Here is a 25,164-nt window from a genome sequence, read left to right as displayed (position 1 = left end):
AAAAATACCTTGCATGCATAAACATTTGTGCATATAAAGATCCATGCCATTTGTGTGTGGATTAAACATGTGAGAGTAAAATTGTGTCAGGTTTAAAGAACTCAAGAAACCATGTTTGATAAAAGCTGCTATATGACGTTCTCTCCACTGCCGAGCAGTTATCCTAAAAAAATAATGTGATGGTGTGGCGACTGTACATCTTTTCATATACATTATGTCTATGCAAAGGCCATATTCAAATCTTGGCTGTCTGTAAGTGCACACTATAAGGAAAGTTACAATGGTGTCTTTGTTGAAAAGTCACGCCAAAGGCAGCCTGTATTTGTGTGGTGACTAAACAGTAGCCGACGCTCAGTGTGTGATTATTAACTATTGCATAAGATGTCTCACGGAAGCAGAACTGCTTGGCCTCAGGGCATCCAGGGGCAGAACAAAAAAAAAAAAATCCCCTGGAAAAACGAATAATCATAAACATGTTTTTTAAAAAAATATGTGCTTAAAGAGTGTCATTTTCCCCAGTGGCTCTGGCTTCCATGCTTACATTACATTATTGTCATTTAGTAGATTTATCCACAGCAACTTACACAGGTTACAACTTTTTACATGTTACCCATTTATATAACGAGATATTTACTGAGGCAATTCTGGGTTAAGTACTTTTACCAAGGGTACAACAGCAGTGCCCCAGCAGGGAATCAAACCAGCAACCTTTCAGTTACGCGTCCTACTCCTTACCGCTATACTACCGTGCCACACATGATACATTGTTCAATAAATAGTAAATTCCACCCTGCAAACATTTGCTTTCCAAGAGGATATAAAACTCGCAGTTTAATCATGCATTTTTCTTCCCTCTCCAGGGTTCTTCAGTTATCGCTTCACTGCTCCCGGTGTCTACTACTATAGCAGTGGGTATGTGGATGACGGGTACAGGACATCCATGCAAGGAGTGGTCAAGGTCAGGCCGCTGGAAGACAGGCGTAGCAGGTTCAGTGTCACCGTTGGAGGAATGGAGGCAAAATACACGCCTGGTAAATGTCCAGCGAGATTTCCCAGCTACTGCACGCTTGAAGGGAAGAACCATCTTAAATTACATTGAAAACATCCTTCGATACTTGATACTGAGACTGCAAATTGTGTTTGAACTCAGGTGCGGAGCGCAGCCGCAGGTCTGCGCCACAGTGCATCTCCGAAGAGCCCGATTGCCTCGAGGACCTGGAGTCTGCTTGGGTTGAAGCCGACAGTTTCTCGTTCAGCTTTTCAGCCTGCGTGTCTCCTGCTGTTCTTCGCATCACGCCGGACAGGGGCACCGTCCACGACATCATCCGCATAGAGGGCAAGGGCTTCAGCAACACCAGCTGTGCCAACGAGGTGATACATTATGCCTACAAATACTAAACTATATATATTAAAGAAATGATTACATTAACTGTCTGTAGGCAGTTTTGTTGGTCATACTATATTTCATGGACCTATTTATTTTGTTGCAAAATATTTTACTTATTTATTTCCCATTTATTGACAGTATGCCTGTTAAAAATGCTAAAAGACAAAAATTACAAACTAGGCATTTCCATTTTGGTTGGTTGGTATTCCCCTTTGGTCTGGAAGTTTCAACACATTGTTTAATTGTAAAAATTAATATTATTACATCAAAACAACTGGACATACTAGAATTACATTTCTAAAACATTAGTTTATAAATTATTCCGCACACAGTAAAATTAAGTACACAGGCATCGTTTGTACACAGACTTCATTCAGTTCAAATTGAATTTTTTTTTTATCAGGATAGTCATTCCTCCAATTGTATTTTCCATGCTTTGTGTCATTGACACATTGTCACACAGGTAACAGTTGGAGGGAGTGCCTGCCATGTGATCAACAGCACCGATACCGAGATCAACTGTCGCCTCCAGCCAGACAGTGGCGTGGAGGTCGGCGTCGCCCATCCGGTCTCTGTCCGGGTAAATAACTTCGGCGCGGCCATCACCTCCGCTGCCAACGAGTTTCAGCGCCGCTTTGTTGTGCTGCCCGTCATTGACTCCGTCAGCCCCGACATGGGGGCCACCACCGGCCACACCCGGGTCATCATCCGAGGCTCCGGCTTCTCGGCCGGCCCGGCTGTGACGGCGAGCTTGGCGGGGGTGCCCTGCTCCGTCCTGTCCGTCAACTACACCGCCGTCGTCTGTGACACCTCCCCCTCCGCGCCGCGCGCTGGGAACGCGGAGATTCGTGTGGGCGGGGTAGCCACCACCTGCCACTCCAGCTGCGCCTTCCAGTACTCCTCTGTGCTGGTCCCCAGCATCATGGGCGTTTTCCCCAACAGCGTCAGCGGCAATGCCACAGCGGTGACCGTCACCGGCTCAGGGTTCGGGACCCTCCTGGATGATGTTGCTGTCTTCGCGGGCGACGTGATGCTCGAGGTTACCAACATCACCGACGACAACATAACCCTCAGCGTGGGGCCACTGCCCGCTGGCGACCACGTCCTGAAGGTGGTGATCATGAGCAAAGGCCTGGCCTCAGGAGTCGCCACCCTGACCAGCCTCCCCAGGGCCACGCTCACCCCGGCCTCTGGGAGCGTCAAAGGCGGGACCCCTCTGCTCATCACGGGAAACGGCTTTGCCCCGGGGAACACCTCTGTGACTGTGGGTGGCTCAGCCTGCAGTATCGATTGGGTGATGCCAGATGAAGTACGTTGTCTAACCCCAGCTCACAGCGCGGGCAGTGTTGCAGTGCAGATCCGAGTCTTCTCAGTGGAATATCCTGTGCTGAACTTCACATATTCCCAAGCAGCAACACCAGTCATCACATCGGTAACCCCACAAACAGGTATAGTCTAATAATCTGTAATCGAATTATTACCCACCTCGAACTGGATGGGTACATTACAATGTAGCACTCCGATTTTTGTAATGTTTTGTAATGTTTCATGTGTGTTTCACTTTGGATTGAGAAGTCAAGACTCCCTCATGGCTTCTTTAATTCTCCTTTAAATATTACAGGTTCCAGTGGGTCAGTGGTCACTATAATTGGATCAGGATTTGGCTCAGACCTCCAGCAGGTGTCTGTCACTATCGGCAATGCGCTGTGCAATGTGTCTGCACTAAACGACACACAGATACAATGCACTGTGGGAGACCATGCTGGAGGCATGTTCCCGGTCATGCTCCGCCACGCTGTCAAAGGCTACGCTGATTCCCGGTCTGTCTTTAACTACGAACTGCTGCTTACTCGAGTCACGCCCAACGAAGGTAATACACCTGATGCCAGTTGATCTGCTAGTGGATGTGAATGTTGTAATGTAAAGTTGTAGAGTAGAGAATGCTCTTTCATTCTGTTTCATTCCATTCCATTCCGTTCTATTTAATTCCATTCCATTTAATTTCATTCATTCATTCATTCACTCATTGTGTGTGACCAATTTCCTTTTTTCACTGTGTAGGAGGCTATGGTGGAGGTTCCATTCTGAGTGTAGAAGGTTCCGGATTCGACCCTAACTCTTCCCGTGTGTTGGTCTGTGGGAAAGAGTGTGAAGTGCAGAGACAAATATCAACATCCACCACTGTGTACTGTGAGGCTCCATCTTACAATGGTAAGTCAGAGATACATACTTTATAACATTTAAATTAATTTGTGCACCAATTTGTGAAAATGAAATTCTGCACGTTTTATATATTTAATCTAGATCTAGATTTTCAGACGAGGACAGTTCAATGGATTGAGATTAGTGCCAAAACAAACTAATACTTGTATTTTATAATCTTAATTACTGTGAAGTAGAAGTTTCAAGCCAAATTGCACTTGTGATTCATGTGCTTATTTACAGGTACTGCAGAGCAACAGGCTTGTTTGGTGGAAGTTGTGAATGGACACGGTTCAGTGAATTTAACAAACGGCTTCTCTTACAAATCCCTTCTGACACCCGTGATCATGGAAATATCTCCCCGAAGAGGGGGAACAGCCGGAGGCACCAGGCTGACAATTACCGGCTCCAATTTCAGGTATCTCCTAGTGCGTATACACACCTGTTTACCCAGACAAAGGGTTGGAATATTGTGGGTAGGATTCATCCCAGGGCAACCAACGAAAGCAAAACACGGCTCCAATTGTATGTGAAACCTACACAAGTTTGTTGTATGATTTTTCGGTGGCCCTCTGTTGGTGATAGACATGTACAGCTAAGGAAAGAACGTATTTCCAGAGAGACATCTTGTGAATGACAATTCTCAACCATGTTCTTGAAAATAATTTTAGTATATTTATTTAAGAATGAGAAAACAGAGTACCCGTTCCAAGACCGAGAAAATTATAAATGACACTATGCAAAAACTGTCATATGATATATAAACTTCTGACCATCACATCAATGCAGATATTCAGTATTTTTTTAAAGTCTATGTTTTATTTTTGATTTTTTTTATTAACTTTTATATGATTTCTTTATGATATTATTATTTTATATGATTTTTAAGTTTTTATTCCAGTTTAATCAGGGGAGTGAATAGTAGTGTGATGAGTGTGGACCAACAATTATGTGCAAAATGTCCTAATACAACTGAAATCCTAACAGTTCTAAGTGTAGCTGACACACATTAGCACCTGTGTGGTTGTTTTTGTTCTTCTGTCATTGTCTGTTGTAAATGAAACCATTTTCATACAGTGTTGTACTCTGCCTCACTTGCAAGTTGCTTTGGATAAAAGCGTTATTCAAATGAATGAACATAAATGTAAATGTATAAATTTTGTTCATTTTTGCAGCATGAACAGCAGTGAAATCACAGTGACGATTGCAGGGTCTGTCTGCGATGTTGAGTCTGCTAACATCACCCATATCATCTGCATTACAAACGCACAGCCCAGATCCCAGCAAACCAAAGTCAGAGTCAACATCCAGGACAGAGGCATTGCTAAGATGGTTAGTACACTCAGTATTATGTTTACTGATATATTATGTTTTTATTATGTGCACAGAAACTGGAATGACACACAAACACAGCCGAACACATGAATAGCCATATCTACCCTTCTGGATTGTAATAAACACCTGCAATGACACATAACAGGTCGTACTGAAAACTTACAGCGCCAACTACTGTCATTACTCACTGAATACATAACACTCAATATGTAGATTCCACAAAGCTGACAATCCTAACACCAGACTTCGTTAACAAACTGTTTTCAAAGACTTTCAGAACTTAACTACATCAATAGCCTGTATGCATTTATGCTGTGCCTCATATGCTTTTAGGACCATGCTGATTTCTTTTATATCGACGTTTGGTCCTCCAAATACACCTGGGGTGGCCTTTCCCCTCCTGAGGCAGGAACATTCGCTGTCATCACCAAGGGTCAAACAATCTTGCTGGATACCAGCACACCAGTGCTAAAGATGCTCCTCATTCAAGGTAGAGTAACTGACTTCTAGTTTAGTCCTGTGTTTAACATTTCTAACAGAAAATTTTACTCTCAGATATTACTGGAAAAGCCCAGTGCAAAGCAAGAACTGACGTTCCACATGAAATCTTTGGTTTTGTTGGTCACATAATGCATTTTGTGTTCAGGTGGAACACTGGTGTTCGATGAAGCAGATATTGAACTGCAGGCTGAGAATATTCTGATCACAGATGGTGGAGTTCTCCAGGTAAAAACCAGTCGCTGTTTTTTTTTTTTTTTCTCACTGGGGAGGCATCTCTCTTTCACACTCTGGTTTCCACTTCAGACATTGATTTCTTAATCTCTTGTGCCCGCTCAGATCGGCACAGAGGCCGCACCGTTCCAGCACAAAGCCATCATCACACTGCACGGGCATCTGCGCTCCCCAGAGCTGCCTGTCTATGGCACCAAGACTCTAGCTGTCAGAGAGGGCACCCTGGACTTGCATGGTACCCCTTCCCTTCCCCTCACTCCAGTGAGACTGTTTCATCAGTTCTATTGTTCTTATGCGCATCGCACACAGGGCTCTCATTTCACCCCCATTTCACCCAATTAGATGCTGATCAAGTTACCAGATTGGCTTGAGCAGAACCACAAACCACTACCTTCATTTCACTGTCATAATACATATTCATTAATTGAAGTTCCAAATGAGGATTCAGGAGGGGAATTTTCAGAGATTGCCTGGTCCCTTCCACCACTATAGAAATCCCTTTTTCCCACTTCCTTTCCATGTCAGCTGTTCACAGCCTCCCTCCACCCCTCTATTTCCCCCTTTTCTTCAAACACAGTAAAACGCAGTGTGTTGTTCCAGGGGTATGTCTCAGGGCAATTACCACAGCCTTTTAGGCTTCTAGGCCTAGTGGACTGTCCAAATTGATAGCATTTTAGTGACCGCAGAGTGTATATTAAGAATGGCTTTTACCTATTTGGCTTTCATAGGTTCCCTTTCTGATTGTATTCACTGTGAAAAAGCACTAAACTTGTACTTCGTTCCCAGGTATTCCTGTCCCTGTCACATGGACCCACCTGGCTCAGACAGCAGAGGCCGGTTCGACCACGCTGACCCTGAAGCAGTCTGTAACCTGGAAGGCAGGCGATGAGATTGTCATCGCCTCCACAGGCCACAGGTACGTTACTGTGTTTTATGGCTGTATACAGGAAAGACACTATAAATTTAGGACAGAAGGGGAGGTATAGGTCCCTAGTGATTTACTGCAAGAAGTGCAACCACTGCTATAATATTGTATACTTTTTCATTGGTTTTCATTTCAAAGCATACACTTTCATTACTTTGGTTGTTTGTTATTTTTTATTTTTAGGCATAGCCAACGGGAAAATGAGGTGAGGACAATAGCCTCAGTGTCAGCTGATGGGAGGACCCTGACCCTGACGACGCCACTGACGTACGCTCATCTGGGGGTGTCTGTCACACTGCCTGATGGAACAGTGTTTGAAGGGAGAGCAGAGGTGGGCCTCCTCACGAGGAACATCGTCGTTCGAGGCTCAAACAACATTGAGTGGAATGACCAGATAAAGGCCTGCCCAGCTGGATTTAACACAGGTACAGTCTGCATTTTGTCTTTTCTCAATGAACAGCTTGATTAGGGACTGCTTACCCGAACAACAGTCATCCTCATATTTGATAAGGCTTGATTGTATTACCATCATAACAAATTCGTATTGTATTCATTTTGTTTCCTTTCACATGACAGCTAAGGTAATGAACTGATTTGTTTTCACTCGATTATGTCAGCTTCGCCTGCACACTTTAATTATGAGTGTTATATTTCCTTTTGCAATTCTAGGGGAATTTGCCACCCAAACCTGTTTCCAAGGAAGATTTGGTGAAGAGATAGGAAGTGACCAGTTTGGTGGCTGTATTATGTTCCATGCACCAAGACCAAGTGAGAACCTGGCAGTTGGAAGAATTGAATATGTTGAGGTAATTATTCAATGGTATTATTAATAACTTCAAGGAGTCTCATTAAGTGGTTTTCTATACATTCGTTTTTGTGTAGCACCCTGGATCAGTATTGTCACAGACCCCTTGAGCAATTTTGGGGAACCAGACACAATGGAGTTTAATTGTAAATAGACTAAATGTATACGTTCTGTCTTTGGTAACCTCTTTTCCAAAGATCACCTTGGTGTTATAGCTAAAATTTTTAGATGTAGAGATCATAATTTCTGGGCTGTCATAGTGTGACAAGTTATGACATTGACAGTGGAAGGATGATTTCCGTTTTCCAATATTTTTCCAGTGTTATTAATATTATTCAAATAGTATTATTACGAAACCCTTTTGTCTTTTCGTCCTGCCAGATTTTCCACGCTGGCCAAGCCTTCAGGCTGGGGCGCTACCCTATCCACTGGCATCTCATGGGAGACCTGCAGTATAAGTCTTACGTCCGAGGATGTGCAATCCACCAGACCTACAACCGTGCAGTGACCATCCATAACACCCACCACCTGCTGGTGGAGAGGAACGTCATCTACGACATCATGGGAGGCGCCTTCTTCATCGAGGACGGCATAGAGACCGGCAATATCCTGCAGTACAACCTGGCCGTGTTCGTGAAGCAGAGCACCAGCCTGCTGAACGATGACGTCACCCCGGCCGCCTACTGGGTCACCAACCCCGACAACATCATCCGCCACAACGCGGCCGCCGGCGGCACCCACTTTGGGTTCTGGTACCGCATGCACGACAACCCTGACGGCCCGTCCTACGATCCCAACATCTGCCAGAAGAGGGTCCCTCTGGGGGACTTCTTCAACAACACTGTGCACTCCCAGGGCTGGTTCGGCTTGTGGATCTTCCAGGAGTATTTCCCCATGAAGGGCGGCGGCTGCCGATCCTGGCAGCCCGAGCCGGCTGTCTTCCGCTCGCTGATCACCTGGAACTGCGAGAAAGGGGCGGAGTGGGTGAACGTAGGGGCGGTGCACTTCAGCAACTTCCTGATGGTCAACAACGAGAAGGCGGGCATTGAGGCCAAGCGCATCCTCCCCGCCTACGTCAGAGGCTGGGGGGAGGCCAGCGGGGCGGTGGTCAAGAACAGCACCATCGTGGGTCACGTGGACGAGCTGGGCCTCGGCGGCGGATACTGCTCCACCCGCGGTGTCATCCTGCCGCTCGACGACGGCTTGAGCGTGTTGGCCACCACCTTCATCAACTTCAACCGCTCGTCCTGCGCCGCCATCGGGGTGGCCAAAATAGACGGGACCTGCGTGGACCGCTGTGGGGGGTGGAGCGCCAGGTTCAGTGGGATCCGGTACTTCGACAGCCCCAACAAGGCCGGCTTCAGGTGGGAGCACGAGGTGGTGCTGGTGGACAGTGACGGCTCCCTCACAGGTGATTATCTGTTTTTAAAGCAGTGTAAGCACAGTGGTAAGGATCAGGGCTTGTAACCAAAAGGTTGCTGGTTTCGATTCTCCACAGGGGGACCGTTTGACAAGATACTTAACCCAGAATTGCCTCAGTAAAACATCCAGCTGTATAAATGGATAATGTAAAAATTGTAACCTATGTAAGTCACTCTGGATAACAGCATCTGCTAAATGAAATGTAAAGTTACGGTGCTCACTTATTCACATTTAGGGCTCTGCTCCATTTGAAACTTAAGCAACCAAGTAGTTCCTCAATATTCACAGTAATGCTCCTGAAACCATATTGAGTTCTGCCTTCCTTGCCGTAACACAACTCATCAGTTACCGCTCATAGCAGCACTCTTAGTTTGGCAACAGTTGTACTCCTACTATTATTAATGAGTCATCATGTAGCGATGTATCCACTGTACTTCAGGACAGTTGTAGTTGTACATCAACAGCTCTGGTCCTCACTGTTTTGAGTTGGTTGGCACACTTTCTGCAGGCAATATTGACCACAAGGTGGTGCCAGTGAGTCCACTGCGGGACCTGTCGCAGTGTAGCAGTTGTATTAAAGCATATTTGTAGTTGAACATCAGCAGCTCTGTGGTCCTCACTGTTCTGAGTTGGTTGCTATGCTTTCTGCAGGCAACACTGACCACAAGGTGGTGCCAGTGAGTCCGCTGCTGGACCTGACTCACTGCACACAAAACGCAGAGTGGAGCGTGGGTTTCCCAGGGGCCGTTTGTGATGACACCGTCAACTTCCACCGCCTGGCCTTCAACAACCCGTCTCCCTCTTCACTGCTTGCAAAGGATGTCATGCTGACCAATGTCCATGGTGCGACACCCTCTGTTTTTGTCAAAGCCTTCATTTGTGTTCCCTTTCCTGTCAGCTGTGTCAGGGTGTACAAACAATGTAACTTACTGTATATCCCCACTCTCCTTTGCTAACTGTGAAGCTGTAAACTATTTTTATTTTAGATTTCTGAAATATGAACATTCCAACACTTTTATTACATATTTATACTTTTGCTTCTGACTTTGATAACTGTTAACAAGCTATCCTCTTTCAATATTTCTGCTGAGGTACCAGCCATGTTTTAAACCTAAAAGTTGGTGGCTTTTTCACCATATGTCCTGTTCCCTCTGTAGGCACCAGCGTAGTTCCATTTTTGGCGAAAAGAATGACTCACAAACCAGGCTGGATGGCATTGCTGCCTTCTAGAAAAATCTACAACTGGTATTTTGACCAGGCAGATCATATCACCAACATGTCATTCACTGCTACGTTTTACGGGTTCAAGGTAATTTAAAGTCCATTTAAAGTTAATTAAATAAATTAGTTTGGCTTATATTTTGTTGTAATACCAGAAACCGTAATATTTAAAAGATATTAAAATTTTTCATGTCTTATTTGCCTTAATATGCATGTGCAATAAATTAAGTGCTCATTGTAAATAGTAAGTTGGCTGTTATCTAGCTTGTAATCTCCATATACCCAAGTAGCTGACATGTAGTTTAAGCTGCTGGGCTAGATGTCATAGTATAACCGGCTAGCATGGAGCCGGGGTTGAGTGAGGGCTGTAGACAAGGTTGTGAAGGCACGAGAAATCAATAACTGAATGAATTTCATCTATTGTTCAAGGGGTGTGTTGTGCTTTAATTATTGTCGTATCCTTCATATTTGTAGGATTACATAATGGAATTTGATCTCGCTGCCCCATATGTCCGTATCATATGCTTTTCATTTTCACTTCCTGAAGACGGGATCTTTAAAGGATTTAAACACACTCTGCCTTCACTGCCTGACTCAGCAGACAGGTTGGAGTTGTTGTGGATGTCACTATCTGTTTGCATAGTAAACGATTTTTTACAGGAAAATGAGCTTTATTTCCTCATGGTTTCCTTCTGCTAACGTCATGATGAGTGCAGTTTTCTATCACTAAAACGGCAGACGTTTCGTGGCTTTTGTAAAGATACTCCAGACATCAGGTGTGAACATTTCACAATGAAACCTTTATGGCTGCTAGCAATTCCTGTTCTCCTGGCCCAGAAGTGTCATTTAAAGTCCAAAAGTTTACCACATGTTGCAGCTTCAACATTACATATAACTCATTTTTATCCTTCTCCCTTATAAGGAGCAAGACTACGTCATTATCAAGCACAACCTGACCCAGAGCCCAGACAGGTTCCGGATCGTAGATGACAGAAATGGTTCAGCACAGCCCCTGGACTTCAGCAGGAATGTGAACGGGGACTGGTACTTCAATAAGACCACAACAACCGTCTACTACATGGGTGAGTCAGATCGCACCAGTATTGTCAATTTGATCTTCTCACTGTTGTCGTGTTGTTTCTTGCCGACGCTCTTGCTGGTGTTTCAGTGTCTGGGAAGCAGAGTCTGAGGAGGAGGCGTTCCAGTGTGGACCGGTCGCTGCTGGACGTAAACGTGAACTTCCAGGTGTACCGCTGCTTCTTCGAGGGCTGCATCCCACCTCCCCCACCCCCTCCAGCCACCCTCGCGCCCGTGCCCAGCCGAAGGCCTGCAGACTTCATGTGTGTTACCCTTCTAAACCACACACACACACACACACACACACACACACACACACACACACACCTCTATACATCTATACTTATACCTTGAGTAAAAGACATTCTGTTATATCAGTACAAATAATCACAATCTTATATGGAATTATATGGAATATCTGACCAGTTGACAAGTATCTGACAAGTTTAAGAATATCTGACAAGTTTAAGTTTGATTTTGTTAAGAGTAATGTTAGTAGACATAATTATATATTTTTCTTTCTTGGCTTACTATCCATGGCAGTAGTTAGTATAATGATTGCCGTCTGTATTAAACTGAATTAAGATTATCTCTGAATGAAAACATACACTGTTTTGTTTCTAGTTATTGGTCCAATGAGACTTTCTGGAAGTCTTCTCCGGAAAACAACTTTACTGTACCAAAAGAAGGAGGCAGTGTGGTCATCCCATCAGGTAAAATCCCCTATATTATCGCTCTTATAAAAAGCATGACACTGTAATATATATGAGAGCAAAAAATTCTGCAATGTGTGCTACAGTGTTAGGCATTCAAATATGTGCAGTATGTACAACTGGACATAAAGGATATTATTTACCTATTGGTCATAGTTTTTAGATATATAAATTGAGAGCCATTAAAATACAACAGATGACTTTGGCTTCATAATTTACTTAATTTTGTAACTGAACCAATGGCTGAAGCTGTTCAAAAGCCTACACTTGTAATAGCATCTGTTTGTTGAACTCTGCAGGGAAATGGCTTGTCCTGGATGCTGATATTCCACCACTGAAAAATATTACTGTGCTTGGAGTTCTGGAAATTCCAGACACCTTGAATGACACATCCACACCGGCAGCCAGGAGTGCCAGCCAGTACAGGAAAATTGTTCTGAACGCAACCTACATCTCCATTCAGGTCAGATGTTGTGTTTACTACAGATAAAATAGACTTTAATTTAGTGGACAGAAGGCATTGCGTATGGACGTGACCTGTGACATCAGATTTTTAGCTCAGCTTGTCATCCTAACAGGGAGGACGGCTGATTGCTGGTTGGCACGACGACCCCTTCAAAGGCGAGCTGTGGATCGTTCTCAGAGGAAATCACTTCACTCCAGACTGGCCACTGCCGTCCGGGCCTAACCAGGGGTCAAAGGTACTGGGTAAGTGATTTTGCTGTCTTAACATTATCACCGTGCTTTTGCTGTCTCAGGTACAGTGGTGAGTGTCATCCCCATCAGTGAGAGTGGCATTTTGTGCTGTCTTGCAGGTGTATTTGGTGCTCTGGATCTGTATGGGATGCCCCGCAGCGTATACCGCACTAAACTGGCCAGCACTGCTTCCGCCGGCTCCAGCACCCTCTCTCTGCGTGAGGCTGTAGACTGGCAGGTCAGCACCACTATAACTCATACTACGTTATTAACCTGTGTACATTATTCTATTAGTGATTGCATTATTTTAGTAATAATGATCACGCCACTGACAGCATTAGCCTCAGCTAACACAACATGGTCTGAAGCCATAATTGCTGAAGCCACATTGTTGAAGCCATAATATCTCTGTGTGTTTCCCTCATTAGGTGGGGGATGACATTGTCATTTCAACCACAAGCTACGACCCCTGGGAAACGGAGACGCGGAAGATTGCAGCCGTATCTGCAGACGGCCAGACCTTGACCCTGAACCAGTCGCTCTCCCACACTCACATTGGTCAGTTCATCAGCATGCCCCACCACAGTAGCAACAGACTCCTGGGACATTGGTTGAGAACAGCTGGACCACGATTCTTGATGCATTTGAAATCATAAAACATGGCCTCTGTACGGACGAAAATGAACGTCTGTCTGCCATGCTTTGCAGGTGAGAGCTTCACTGTCCCGGGCACTGCCAGGAGTTACAGACTCGCAGCTGATGTGGGGCTGCTGAGCAGGAACATCAAGATCGTTGGAGAGGACTATCCTGGCTGGTACAGCGAGTCCTTCGGGGGCAGAGTGCTGGTCGGTTCGTTCTCATCTCGAGGAATCACATACAGAGGTATCTGTTTCATCACCTAAGAGCCACGGTTTACATCTGTATTATTTTCCATTGTTTTGAAATTTAGCTGCAGATATCCTTAACAGCTGGGCGCACTCATATGTGCTTATTGTTATATATAACAATACAGAAGAATATACATCGTATATTCTTTATATACGAAAAGTAATACCAGTTCACCAAAGGTATGCCAGCTCTCTTTACATGTCACTGATGCTGTGTAATGTGAGGAAAGGAACATACCTGTTCTGAGCATTTGTATACATCTGTCTTTCAGAGATTATTTTTCCCTCCTTTCTTTTGGAATCTTTTGTCAGGGACTGTTACAAAATTCAGTTGCAAAATTGTTATTCATGTCACACTTTGATATCTCACAAACAAAACCTGGATATAATAACTTGGTGCTAATCGCCTAGCATCCAAATGAGCTGGTTAGTGTACCTTCTGGACCCCAACACCACCACACTTATGAGGAAATTAGGACTGTGACAGACATCGTGTCAGTGAGGAATAACTCACTACAAAAGATTAAGTAGTAATACATTACAAAGAACATTAAATTCTTATTTTTAATGTTAAGACTGTATTCTTTACCTTGCAAGGTTTACTAAGGTAAAAAAAATCACACCTTCTTGTTTTCCTGTATTCTTCTCCCCCAGGAAGTGCCCAGATCAGGAATGTGGAGTTCTATCACACAGGGCAAGAAGGTTACACAGACTTTTACGACCCACGTTACTCTGTGGCTTTCCTCAATCTGGGGGATGTGAGTACCATCATCACCATCATCTTCTGACTTTGTTAACAAATCAACAGTCCGTATATATGTACCTTCATGAGCATATGTCGCACACATTTAAGTTGATGAGGGAAGTATTTTTTAGAGAACTGTATATGGGTGATACCCCCTTCACATTCCTGGCACCCCATTTTACCCCAGTGGTATCTAACATGCCATGTCAAAAACTGCAACAATATAGCTGTTAGTGGTAGGCCACTAACATTCGGTCTATCACTAACATCTGTGAACACCACAGAATATCAAATATAGTTTACAGACTTGTCCCTGACAATCCTGATCACACTAAGATATGCTGTATGTGCATAAGCCAAGTGATAACTTTCTTTCAAGCCATAGTATACATTGTTAAATTGCACAGTGAATCTTCTTCTTTCATTTATTCTGGTGTCATTCTTTTTTTAGGTTTCCAACAATGACTCCTACATCCAGGGCTGCTCTTTCCACCATGGCTTCTCTCCGGCCATCGGAGTTTTTGGAACCGACGGGTTGAACATTGATGACAACGTCATCTATTTCACTGTTGGAGAAGGTAGCTCACCCTTATTTCATAATCCAAGTGAAAGTGTTTTCTTTCTTTATAAGAAATCAAAGTGTACAAAAAAGTTATAATTTTATTCAGGCTGTTGAAAAGAATCATACATTCTGCATTTCACCAGGAATCAGAGTCTGGGGCAGTAACAACAGAGTCAGGAGGAACTTGGTCACCATGTCTGTGTGGCCTGGAGCCTACCAAGACAGAGAAGAGGCCTTCAACATCCAATGGAACGCTGCCATTGAAGTCAGTGCCTCTGCAGTATTCTACAGCGGTGCTCCAGCGATATTGTGTTTTTTTTCTTGGACCGCTTGAGATACTATGTGACACCTTGATTGACCACTGGCTGTCATGTTCTCCCCATCAGGTAAACGAGGGAAGGAATGTTGTGCTGCAAGACAACATCGTGGCCGGTTTTGAGAGAGTGGCCTATCGCATTGATGGGGAACCTTGTCCAGGTATAGTCAGTCTGCTTTGTATCCTCTGTACTATGTCTATGTAGGATCCAAAAATGTTCCTCCTTTAAAGTTATAGTAGAAATAAGATGGTAATAAGATTGCCAGCAATTGTGTTTGATACACTTATTGAGAGAAGCAGGTGCACTGCTGCCTACTGCATACACAGTTTATCCATTGCTATTCACAAAGATCATAACTGGTCTGTCACTGTTGCTCATTCCACTTCAATGGATACACTTCTGTCCTTCTGTGCTGGAAGTCACTTTGGATAAATAAATGTTGTGTAGCTATCCGCTAAATGAGTTTAATGTAATGTAATGTAATTGCAGGCGTGGTGAATCCCGTGGAGGCGTGGTACCAGAATGAGGCTCATGGTGGCCTGTATGGGGTGTATATGAACAAAGATGGGCTTCCCCTTTGCTCCCTCATCCAAGGCTTCACTGTCTGGAAGAGTTATGATTACGGCATCTACTTGCAGGTACCGTTTTCCGCAAGGTTACGCACTGTGAACATAATCAGTAATGTCTTATTTCACCAGAGATCCAAAGGGATCTGAATAGCCCAGGCCAGAGTTTTCTTCTTGACCCCATCCCCCACATGCACATGCTAGCGTATGTATATATTCTAACATTTTCTGTTCTTCCAGGTGGTCATGAGTGTCCAGATCTCCAATGTGAGTTTGATCGATAACGGCATGGGAATTATGCCCATCGTTTACACACCTCCCTCCCTGTCACATCAGTACTCCAACAAAACAGTTCATGTCAAGGTAAGTAGGTCAAAGCACTATTTCTGGGTCACTAGAATGTGAGCCACTCTTATCAACCCTTCCTTACTGACATTTTGTAAGTGCTCATTTTTCCTTTCTTTGCCTTTAGGACTCCCTGATCGTGGGCAGCAGCCCTAACCTCAACTGCTCTGAAGGCGTCTCCTCCAGCGATGCCAATATTCTGCTCAGTGCATCGCACAGGTCCACCAGACCACCCAATGGTACCGGTCTCTAATTCTGTCCCAATGCTTACGGCTGGATCTGAGGAAATGCTTACACTGCTAGGTGCCTTACGCTTTTGCGTTCTCAGTCACAAACAACAGATCTCACACAGAAACATCTTTTATCTGTGTGTAACAGGTGGGAGGAGTGGAATTTGCTGGCCAACATTTGAGTCCAGTCACAATAATGCACCAGAAAAACCTCATGCCGGACTTATGAGTTACAATGCAATCAGTGGGCTCCTGCTGGTGACTGGTGAGTGCTTTTCTGTATTGGTCGACTGTATCCTGTGGAGGATACAGCTTAGAGCTTCTACGATGGATATATATTACGTTGCATTACACTATTGTCATTTAGCAGACACTCTTATCCAGAGTGACTTACATAAGTTACAATTTTTACATGTTATCCATTTATACAGCTGGATATTTACTGAGGCAATTGTGCGTTAAGTACAGCAGCAGTACCCCAGTGGGGAGTCGAACCATCAAACTTTGTTACAAGTCCTGCTTTTTCTCTGTATGCTACACTGCTGCTCATTACCCAATTATTCAATCAGTTTTAAAATAACCTTTACTTATGTGTGTATCTTTACCAGACACAATGTTCGTGGGATTCAGGAACGTGTGCTCTGGGCAGATAAATGTAGCCTTCATGACTAATCCCTCCAACGAGGACCTGCAGCACCCGGTTCATGTTGAGAGGTTGACACTGGTTGACAGCCAGGAGGATGCCAAGGTGTACATTCACAGACCGGATGTAAGGTGGGGAAGAGCCCACAGTATGCAGGGGTGGTGATGTTGGAAAGTCTTTGGAAAATCTTCTGTGAATGTGGCATATTCTGAGATTTGCAATCTAAAGATAAATTTTACTTGCATCAGGAAAGGAAAAGGAAATAGGCATTAAAGTAAAATAAAGTAAAGTAAGGCATGTCTGGTCTGTGCCTGTTTTAGCAAGGCGAACCCCTCTGACTGTGTGGACATGGACTGTGATGCCAAGAAGAAAGCTCTGCTCAAGGATCTGGATGGCTCCTTCCTGGGTGGCGTTGGCGCTGTTGTGCCCCACTCAGAGTTTGAGTGGAACGGGGACAGCAGGAGGGGACTGGGGGACTACCGCATCCCTAAAGTCATGCTCACATACCTCAACGGCAGCCGCATCCCGGTCAACCAGATAGCACCGAACAAAGGTGCGTCAGCCATCTTCAAACTTCACAGTTGCAGAAATAACACAAAGTCCACACCACAGTGTTTGCCAAAAAGTACAGTTAAGAGGTGCGTGCTCTGTAATAGTAATCTACATCAAAGGATGGGAAAATAGGAGACAGTTTGCTTTCTATTCAGACTTGGCACCCTTGAAAAAGACTGGCTGAAACATGGGGCATTTCTGTGAAGTTACTGGTGTGGCGACTAGTAGAATTTAAAGTAAATTTATAAAATAAAATGTGTGACTATTAAAGTAAATGGTTTAATATTAATAATGTTTGATAATGCCTCTAGGGATAATCCGAGACTCCAGCTGCACGTACATGCCCCATTGGCAGAGCTACAAGTGCTTCGGTTTGAACTATGAGATGCTGGTGATTGAGAGTCTGGATGAGGACACTGAGACCAGGAGACTCTCCCCAGTGGCCGTGCTTGGTGACCGCTATGTTGACTTGCTGAACGGTATGAGTTGCACACCTCAAAACTTTATTTATCTGACAAGAGAGGCAAATGACAACTTATTTTTACTATCAAAGTAACTCAAAGTAAAACTTCACTGGGTCTCATTTTATGTGTGTAGGTGAGTTATTTACCATCTGCTTGTCTTTAGCACTTCAGCACTTCAGCATTGGCTTTTAGAAAATAATTTTTGTTATCATTTCTTTGGAGTTGATCACACCATGAAATTGCATGGTTTGCTTATTATTTCAATGAGAAGTTAATTTCTTTTTTCAAAATAATTACCATAAACTTATTAATACAGTACATAATTATCATATGGTTGCACTTGTGTTACATGGTCTGGATCACTTCTAGTAGTACATATACAGATGGAGGGCTTTTATGTTGCAGTATGTTGGATTAGAGCAAGCACATTCTTCCTTGTTGATTTGTGCAGGTCCTCAGGACCATGGCTGGTGTGCAGGATATACTTGCCAGAAGAGAGTCTCTCTCTTCCACAGCATCATAGCCACAAATAAGTCCTTTGAGATCTACTTCACCAGCACCAGCCCCCAGAAGATGCGCTTCATGCTCCTAAATGCAGACAGCTCCAAGGTCAGTTCCCAAAGAAAAAAAAAACAGTCAGGCAGGAAATTATAGTGATTATTTATATCATCAGAATATTAAAAGCATGACTGTAATGTAATGGTTAGCAGATTAATGATGGTTCTGTGTCATGTTAGGAGTGACCTGTGTGTTATCGGAGTTTGTGTTAACATGGTGTTTACTCACCTATCTCCCTAAGAGCTTGAGTGTCTAAAAATGTGACAGACTGATATATATTACTCTACATGTATACTGATTATGATTTACATGTTTTATATTGGGTAAACATTTTTATATACTGTTTATGGCTGGCAGTATCCTTCATTTAGAGACAACTGAAGATTACTGAACTTTGGTTTTTCTTCAAGTACATTCACATTTTACATTTCGTCATTTATCAGAAGCTCCAATCCACACCAGCTTATAACGCAAACAGAAACAAGCATGTGGAAAGAACAGGATGTGGAGGGTTTTGTGGAACCCAAGATGACCGTGTCATGCAATACACAGCTGAGATCGCTGAGGATTCCGTCACACTGTGAAGTCATTCGAGATGTTTTAATTTCACACAGGCTGTCAGAGTGGCTGTGTTCTACTCCAACCCTCAACGTTTGGACGTGTACGTCAACAACAAACTGATAGCACCAACAAATGCGGAGTGGAATGCAGACAAAACTGACTACACACTCAAAGAACCTTCTTTTGAAGGTAAGGCATTTTAAACCATTCTCTGTTTTTTTGGCTATTTTTTGTGGTACACTTTTCCATATGCACACTCTTGTATTGTATAATACAATATATGGGGAAATCTTTAAAAATGTGAGTGGGTTAAAATACAGTACCACTCAAAAGTTTGGACATACCTGATTAAAATAATGGGCAACATGTATTCAAGGTCATGCATTCAGGCTTATGCTTAAATTTTTGAAATTTGTTTCTTAGGCATCAACTTCACTATTTATATTTGTCTATGTATGTATTTCCCTCCAAAAACAATTTAAACTACTTTGAAGAATCTAAAATATAAGAGTTTTGAGTTATTTAACACTTCTTTTTGTCACTGCATAATTCCATTTGTGTTATTTCATATTTTGATGCCTTTACTAAAATGTGGAAAATAGTAAAATAAATAAAAACCCTTCTATGAGTAGGTGTGTCCAGACTGGTGTAGTAGTTACCTGTAACTCACAAAGTAACCTCTCTTCCCTGTCTTTTCGTCCCAGGGGAATATGTTCCACAGCTGAATTCTACGGTCCATGGCAGTAACTACTTCGATGGCACCATGAAAATGCTGAACATTCTGCTGCGCGGCTCCACCCCCGTGGAGATACGCACCTCCCCCGTTCTCTTCATCTCCTTCCGCCTGCCGGCCATGACCGTGGACGAGTTCTACGGCGAGAACCTGGTGCGGAACCTGGCCCTCTTCCTGAAGGTCCCCGCCAACATGATCCGGGTCACCAAGGTGGTCCGCGAGGGCGGCGGCAGCAGCAGGCGGCGCCGGGCGGTATCGGGCCTGACCGTGCAGGTGGAGATCAGCCAGCCCCCAGCCCAGCAGAGCACCAACACCTCCAGCGGTAAGCTGAGTCGTGCTGGGATGTCATGCTCCCAAAGCCACCTTCAGTTCTGCTGCAATTTCATTGCTGCCGTTATATGATTTTAGCATTGTTTCAAGATAATTTATTTTAATCTGTCTGTATATTTGTTATAATGTCAACTCATAAAAGACAATTTCTGTTTTTTTTTGTTTATTTTTTTAAAGAGGAAGAGTTCACTGCATTGAAGAACATTGCTGATAGCCTGGGCCAAGCGGCTGTGTCTGGAAACCTTAGCCAATCCATTGGCTTCAACGTGTCCTCTATGGGGATCACACCGCCAGCTCCCCCACCCACTGACGCAGCATGGAGTGAGGTGAGACGGTGGTTGTGTCTGGCACTAAGCACAGAGGAAGCTTATTAAGTCCTATTTTTCCAATTCTTGCTGATGCCCTTCCCTTTCAAATCTGCAAAATGTGCTGCACAGGTGATGACTGTGGACTTCGCACTGCAGCTGTATTTCAGGTTATCAGATCTTTCTTTTTTTCTGTTGCTGAATGTGGTGGAAAAAATCACACTCCAGTCTGTTCAGCAAGTCAATACAGTTATTACGAGTTCAATAGGAGACTAATGCGTTAAAGCACATACAAAAGGTGGGAACCACTGGGAAGAACCCCCCCCTAGATATATTCTAAAGGCACGCATAACGTCTGTCAGCCAATGAAAACAGAAGCATTAAACATCATCCAATAGTAATTTGCGTGATCATTGATACAGTTACCACAGTCCAATCATCAGAGAGACTTGTCGACAGTACAGAACTTCAAAAGCAGGATAAAAAACCCAGGTGCTCTTCCATCTGCACCTGCTAGACAGGCGGTAATGAGCATTTGGATAATAGTAACTCTTTAAAGAAAAAACTGAAAAAAAACTGTCACAAAGGGTTATTTAAGGCCAACAACGTTCCACCTCCACATGACCCAGCATGGCTATTGTAAGACAGGACAGAGTGATGGCACCTGTCAGGGCTGCAGATTGACGGTGTGTGTTGCTTGTGTTGCGTGAGGAAGGTTGCCAGCGAGGAAGTGAGCAGGGAAGAGCCCGCACCTAGCTTTGTGTCCAGCGTGTCCAAGCTGAGGGTGATGGCAGAACCGGTGGCTGGGCAGTTCGGAGGCCTCCTTACCCAGCAGCCCAGCATCATGGCCCTCGATGAGCAGGTGGGTCATTTCACCATGGGGCGTGATGATGGCAGGGCGACTTCTGACTAACTGCATTCCCTCAAATCAGCATTTCATCAAATCAGCTCTCTCTTAAATGATCAAGATGTGCATATCAGGTGTACATTGTCTTAGTTTACCAGGCTGACCCCTTATCCGTGGCAGTTTACAAAGCTGAGAGTCTGAAACCCGTTAATAAAATTGCATTCATGCTGGGAGGGTTAAGGTAAATGGACATAATGAACATAATATCTGTCCCAGTATCTCAAGACATGCCTGAATACCTGGGTTAAGGTTTTATTATAGAGGTTGGCTGATTCATTTAATAAATCAAATTCATTAGCCTCTGAGTGGGAGCAGGGTCAGGCAGACTACTGCCCTTCATCAAAATCACAGGATTTCATAATGTAAGTATCGATTATTTAAAAGTTTTAGTATTGGCATTGACGCTTGGCATATTTGAATTCTCTTCACTGATTAAGCAACAAAGTAGATATAGTAGTAGAAAAAAGTGATTAGGATTAACAAATAATGTGCGTTCCTCTGCAGGATAACTGTGTGTCTGTGGGAGTTACTTCGCTCACAATGACCGCCAACCTGAGAGACTCCAGTGGCAGCAGCATTTCCGGGCTAGAGGGGAACACCACTATATCCTTTAAAGACTGCTGGGCTAACTACACGGATCTGTCCATCACTGCTGTCGGTAGGTTCACTGCCACTGTCGGCTCTGTTCTACATTTTTCACCTTTGCCTGGCCTCTAAGATGTTATTAGTTATATAATTTACTATACAAAATTATTTGGAACTTATTCAAACTTATTTGGAAATACACACCTAGACAATAACCCTTAAAGGGTAGATTTTACATTCCCCTAAAACAACGCTTGGTGTATGCAGCTTCAGGTTCAACACTTTCAACAAATTTCCATTAAATTTTTATATACCACATATAAACATATGCTTAATGAAATATCACAGGATTGATTATATTATATTCATTATTATATTCATAAAATCATTATTTCTTGTTATATTCATCATTATATTATAGCAATTATACTTATCTTTTATTGTATAGAAGTATATTGTGTATATTGCTTGCTCTCTGAAGATTTAACACCATATACCACTAACCACGCGTCTTTCCTGTATGATCTTGTATGCTTTTGCCTGCTGTAGGTGACAACATGATGCTGGCCTTCACTTTGAATGCGGTGAATACTCAGTCCAGATCCTTCACAGTTAAAGCGACTCCCACCAGTGTAGCCCCAACCACAACAACAGTCAGCAGCCAAAACACAGAAGGCATAGACTATGAGTTCCCTAGCATCTTCGATTCTGGTTCACCAATGAAATCAAACAATCTGTACTTATTTGCACTCATTTGCTCTTTGGCCCTAGCGCTTTTAAGATATTAGACCATACTCTTCTATAACATCACGTGTGGGTGTTGAACAAAACTACAACAAACTATTAACATGACATAACCAATTATTATTTTAAGGATGATCAAATCATTCAATATTTTCTAGCTAAATTTTTGCACGTCTTGTGTCATTTAGGCTACCTCTGCAAGCTGTTATGATGATGAGCTGTGTCATAATAATGAACTACTGGCTTGAGAACTGTTCATTTCTCAATTATGTCATTTTCTCTGAATGTAACCGTAAAAATTGGGATTTGTTTGTGGGAATGTCAAAGTGGTGTCTGAATGTTATCTGTAATTCTACTTTTTAAAAAATTACTTGAAATTTATTGTTCTTAAAATCGCTGTTCTTCAAATCTCTATTTTCTGAATAAATGAAGTATCCAGTTGTAATTGTTTCATCCATTCACTTGTTTTATATGACTACCAGCAAAGACGTATATAAAGGCCCCACGAGCAGACGTAAGCCCTATATCTTTGCAAAATGGGGAACAAAGGTTCCAATCCAACAACACTGGCCTGGCACAAGAGTCCCACAGGGGACAGACAGTGTGCTACTGAGGGAAGGCTTTGAAGGCGGTCAATGGCTTAGTTTAATTTTGGGCAGATGGTTTGCACATTGGTTTGCACATTTGTAACAAGACCCCACAGCATCGACCCAGTAGGGATGGGCCACAGAGGACACCATGAGTGCATTGGGACACATGCTCACAGTGAATGGCCATAAAAACGTCTCGCTTCCATGAACTAAAATTTGAATACAGAATATACATATGAAGTGAGGCAGTGCATATTCAGAAAAGGTATGAGTGATAAAGTGGAACACATGGGGTGAAAGATGGCAGAGAGATAAAAAAGGGAAAGAGTACGGAGAAGTCATCTTGAATACTCACATGCTCTGCTGCTGACATAACATGGTTATCACACTCATTTAAAAATGTACATAATTATTTCAATTATAATTTTACAACAATAAGGAAGTCACGGAAAGGAACTCGTTTGAATAAAGAACTAAGGTAATCCATTCATCTCCCTTCTGTTATAATTCCATTACAGTGAGTGAAAGTCGTTATGTCCCATCAGTATCACATTTTGTTCAGATGTTAAGTTTAACATTTATTATTTACACAGAAAACAAATGTACATTCTTCAGTTCTTAATAATGAATAAATTATTGGCTTATTACTGAAAAATGGAGGCTCTTTTGTGCAGGATAAGAAGCAAGAAACTCGTAAAATCAGTAATATTTTATATATTTAAAAATCATAACAGTTCTCAAACAGAATTAACTTATCTCATAAAAGTGAACAATTTGTATAATAAATCTGTATCTATCTGTCCATTAATGTGTATATATTATTTTCATTTGGATTATTTATATATACTGTACTTATCTGCATACATACACATCATAAAACACTTATAATGTCAGGACATTGAGAAGAGAAGTTGAAATAAAACACCTCATTAGAAAAACATTCAATTACATAAATCACACTTCCTGCTTCCTTCAAGACTGCCCCCTGGTGGCACAGTTAAAATGAATACCCAGTTACCCTTGGGACACAGCAAAAGTGAAATGCGATGACGATGTCACACCAGACCCCTTCTGTTAAAACAAAGGCAGTGAAGACATAAAGGATGTTTGAGACAGAGAAATGCTGACTACACTGCCAGCAAACACACTACTAACTGAAAAACAGTATTACTATTATTTTCATTTATTTGTAGTTTTATTATTTATAGCAATCTAGCTAACTAGCTGTTCAAGATAGCCAGCTAACATTGATTTGATCACAGACAATAATACAATATACAATTCAATATGCTAGTCAACTAGCTTGTTGTCTAGAGATAATTTTCACTGATTCCCTGGCAATAGAACTCTTTGGAGACAGCAGGTTTCTCCTCGGTTTTGCTGAAAAGGATCCCTCCACTCCCCCCACTACACACACACACACACACACACTCACTTGCCACATGGCACTGGACAGACCCCAGACACGAAACATGCATTTACATCCTGAATCTGCTGACCATTGCTTTGTCGCTTTGCAGTGTGTCCCTGGGGTAACAGTGAAGGTAAGAGCAGAATGTGCATCCCATTGGACAAGAATATGGGCTGGTGGGGCCACTGTCACGACGTTCAGGACAAAGAGAGAGCTATTAGAAAAGAAGACCTGGTCTGTTCAACAGCCAGCTTTGTGTTTGTGTCAAGAGAAGTGGTGTGTCTTGTCTGGGGCGCATCTGTAGGGATGGTTTTGACAGGACAAGCGCAGGGGCTACATCTGGGTCCCGTCCTGCTGGTTATCGTTTGAGTGTTCCTCTGTGGGCGGGACGTCTGCCAGCAGGAAGGAATCCGTGGAGCGGGTGCTGATGCGGAGGGGTGCCAGGCGACGGAGGTTGCTAGGAGACCAGGGCAGTCGCAGCTGAGCCCTCTGGGAAGGGGCCACCGTATTTTCCACCTGAGCTGCTGCCACCCACGGGGGCGTATGCATCGGACCAATGGACTCATCTTCCGGCATGAAGGCTGGATTCTCAATTCCTGCTACAGAGGAAACAG

General features: G+C 43.3%; 2 protein-coding genes across 5 annotated transcripts in view; one reads left to right on the top strand and one right to left on the bottom strand.

Moving 5' to 3' along the window:
* The window catches only part of pkhd1l1.1 (PKHD1 like 1, tandem duplicate 1), a 42,573-nt gene extending 18,430 nt beyond the window's left edge, over positions 1 to 24,143 (top strand). Inside the window, exons 37-78 of the mRNA XM_036555503.1 lie at positions 861 to 1,031; positions 1,151 to 1,371; positions 1,851 to 2,835; positions 3,009 to 3,257; positions 3,449 to 3,598; positions 3,833 to 4,007; positions 4,765 to 4,921; positions 5,258 to 5,414; positions 5,571 to 5,650; positions 5,762 to 5,891; positions 6,443 to 6,572; positions 6,765 to 7,006; positions 7,251 to 7,387; positions 7,768 to 8,797; positions 9,460 to 9,651; positions 9,966 to 10,117; positions 10,952 to 11,111; positions 11,198 to 11,369; positions 11,731 to 11,819; positions 12,119 to 12,282; positions 12,398 to 12,527; positions 12,635 to 12,753; positions 12,944 to 13,073; positions 13,224 to 13,397; positions 14,057 to 14,160; positions 14,599 to 14,725; positions 14,853 to 14,974; positions 15,096 to 15,186; positions 15,516 to 15,664; positions 15,833 to 15,955; positions 16,065 to 16,176; positions 16,316 to 16,432; positions 16,776 to 16,941; positions 17,131 to 17,363; positions 17,674 to 17,841; positions 18,278 to 18,435; positions 18,999 to 19,134; positions 19,650 to 20,000; positions 20,186 to 20,334; positions 21,029 to 21,175; positions 21,725 to 21,878; positions 22,355 to 24,143. Of these exons, the coding sequence (XP_036411396.1) occupies positions 861 to 1,031; positions 1,151 to 1,371; positions 1,851 to 2,835; positions 3,009 to 3,257; positions 3,449 to 3,598; positions 3,833 to 4,007; positions 4,765 to 4,921; positions 5,258 to 5,414; positions 5,571 to 5,650; positions 5,762 to 5,891; positions 6,443 to 6,572; positions 6,765 to 7,006; positions 7,251 to 7,387; positions 7,768 to 8,797; positions 9,460 to 9,651; positions 9,966 to 10,117; positions 10,952 to 11,111; positions 11,198 to 11,369; positions 11,731 to 11,819; positions 12,119 to 12,282; positions 12,398 to 12,527; positions 12,635 to 12,753; positions 12,944 to 13,073; positions 13,224 to 13,397; positions 14,057 to 14,160; positions 14,599 to 14,725; positions 14,853 to 14,974; positions 15,096 to 15,186; positions 15,516 to 15,664; positions 15,833 to 15,955; positions 16,065 to 16,176; positions 16,316 to 16,432; positions 16,776 to 16,941; positions 17,131 to 17,363; positions 17,674 to 17,841; positions 18,278 to 18,435; positions 18,999 to 19,134; positions 19,650 to 20,000; positions 20,186 to 20,334; positions 21,029 to 21,175; positions 21,725 to 21,878; positions 22,355 to 22,593 (8,342 nt within the window). The 3' untranslated portion in view covers positions 22,594 to 24,143. The remainder of the gene's footprint in view (positions 1 to 860; positions 1,032 to 1,150; positions 1,372 to 1,850; positions 2,836 to 3,008; positions 3,258 to 3,448; positions 3,599 to 3,832; positions 4,008 to 4,764; positions 4,922 to 5,257; positions 5,415 to 5,570; positions 5,651 to 5,761; positions 5,892 to 6,442; positions 6,573 to 6,764; positions 7,007 to 7,250; positions 7,388 to 7,767; positions 8,798 to 9,459; positions 9,652 to 9,965; positions 10,118 to 10,951; positions 11,112 to 11,197; positions 11,370 to 11,730; positions 11,820 to 12,118; positions 12,283 to 12,397; positions 12,528 to 12,634; positions 12,754 to 12,943; positions 13,074 to 13,223; positions 13,398 to 14,056; positions 14,161 to 14,598; positions 14,726 to 14,852; positions 14,975 to 15,095; positions 15,187 to 15,515; positions 15,665 to 15,832; positions 15,956 to 16,064; positions 16,177 to 16,315; positions 16,433 to 16,775; positions 16,942 to 17,130; positions 17,364 to 17,673; positions 17,842 to 18,277; positions 18,436 to 18,998; positions 19,135 to 19,649; positions 20,001 to 20,185; positions 20,335 to 21,028; positions 21,176 to 21,724; positions 21,879 to 22,354) is intronic.
* slc9a3.1 (solute carrier family 9 member A3, tandem duplicate 1) overlaps positions 11,413 to 25,164 on the bottom strand; it is a 31,416-nt gene continuing 17,664 nt past the window's right edge. For 2 of the 4 annotated variants that reach the window (XM_036555500.1, XM_036555502.1), the window contains exon 16: positions 24,145 to 25,149. In XM_036555500.1, coding sequence (XP_036411393.1) covers positions 24,884 to 25,149 — 266 coding nt within the window. In that variant the 3' untranslated portion in view covers positions 24,145 to 24,883. Of the gene's footprint in view, positions 11,434 to 24,144; positions 25,150 to 25,164 lie in introns of those variants that run through there. The other 2 variants (XR_005005898.1, XM_036555501.1) reach the window with 2 other exon arrangements.

Source organism: Megalops cyprinoides, chromosome 21 (assembly GCF_013368585.1).
Source record: "Megalops cyprinoides isolate fMegCyp1 chromosome 21, fMegCyp1.pri, whole genome shotgun sequence".
Lineage (NCBI taxonomy): Eukaryota > Metazoa > Chordata > Actinopteri > Elopiformes > Megalopidae > Megalops > Megalops cyprinoides.
Note: the sequence above shows the minus strand (reverse complement) of the source record. Positions and strands in the feature narration are given on the sequence as shown.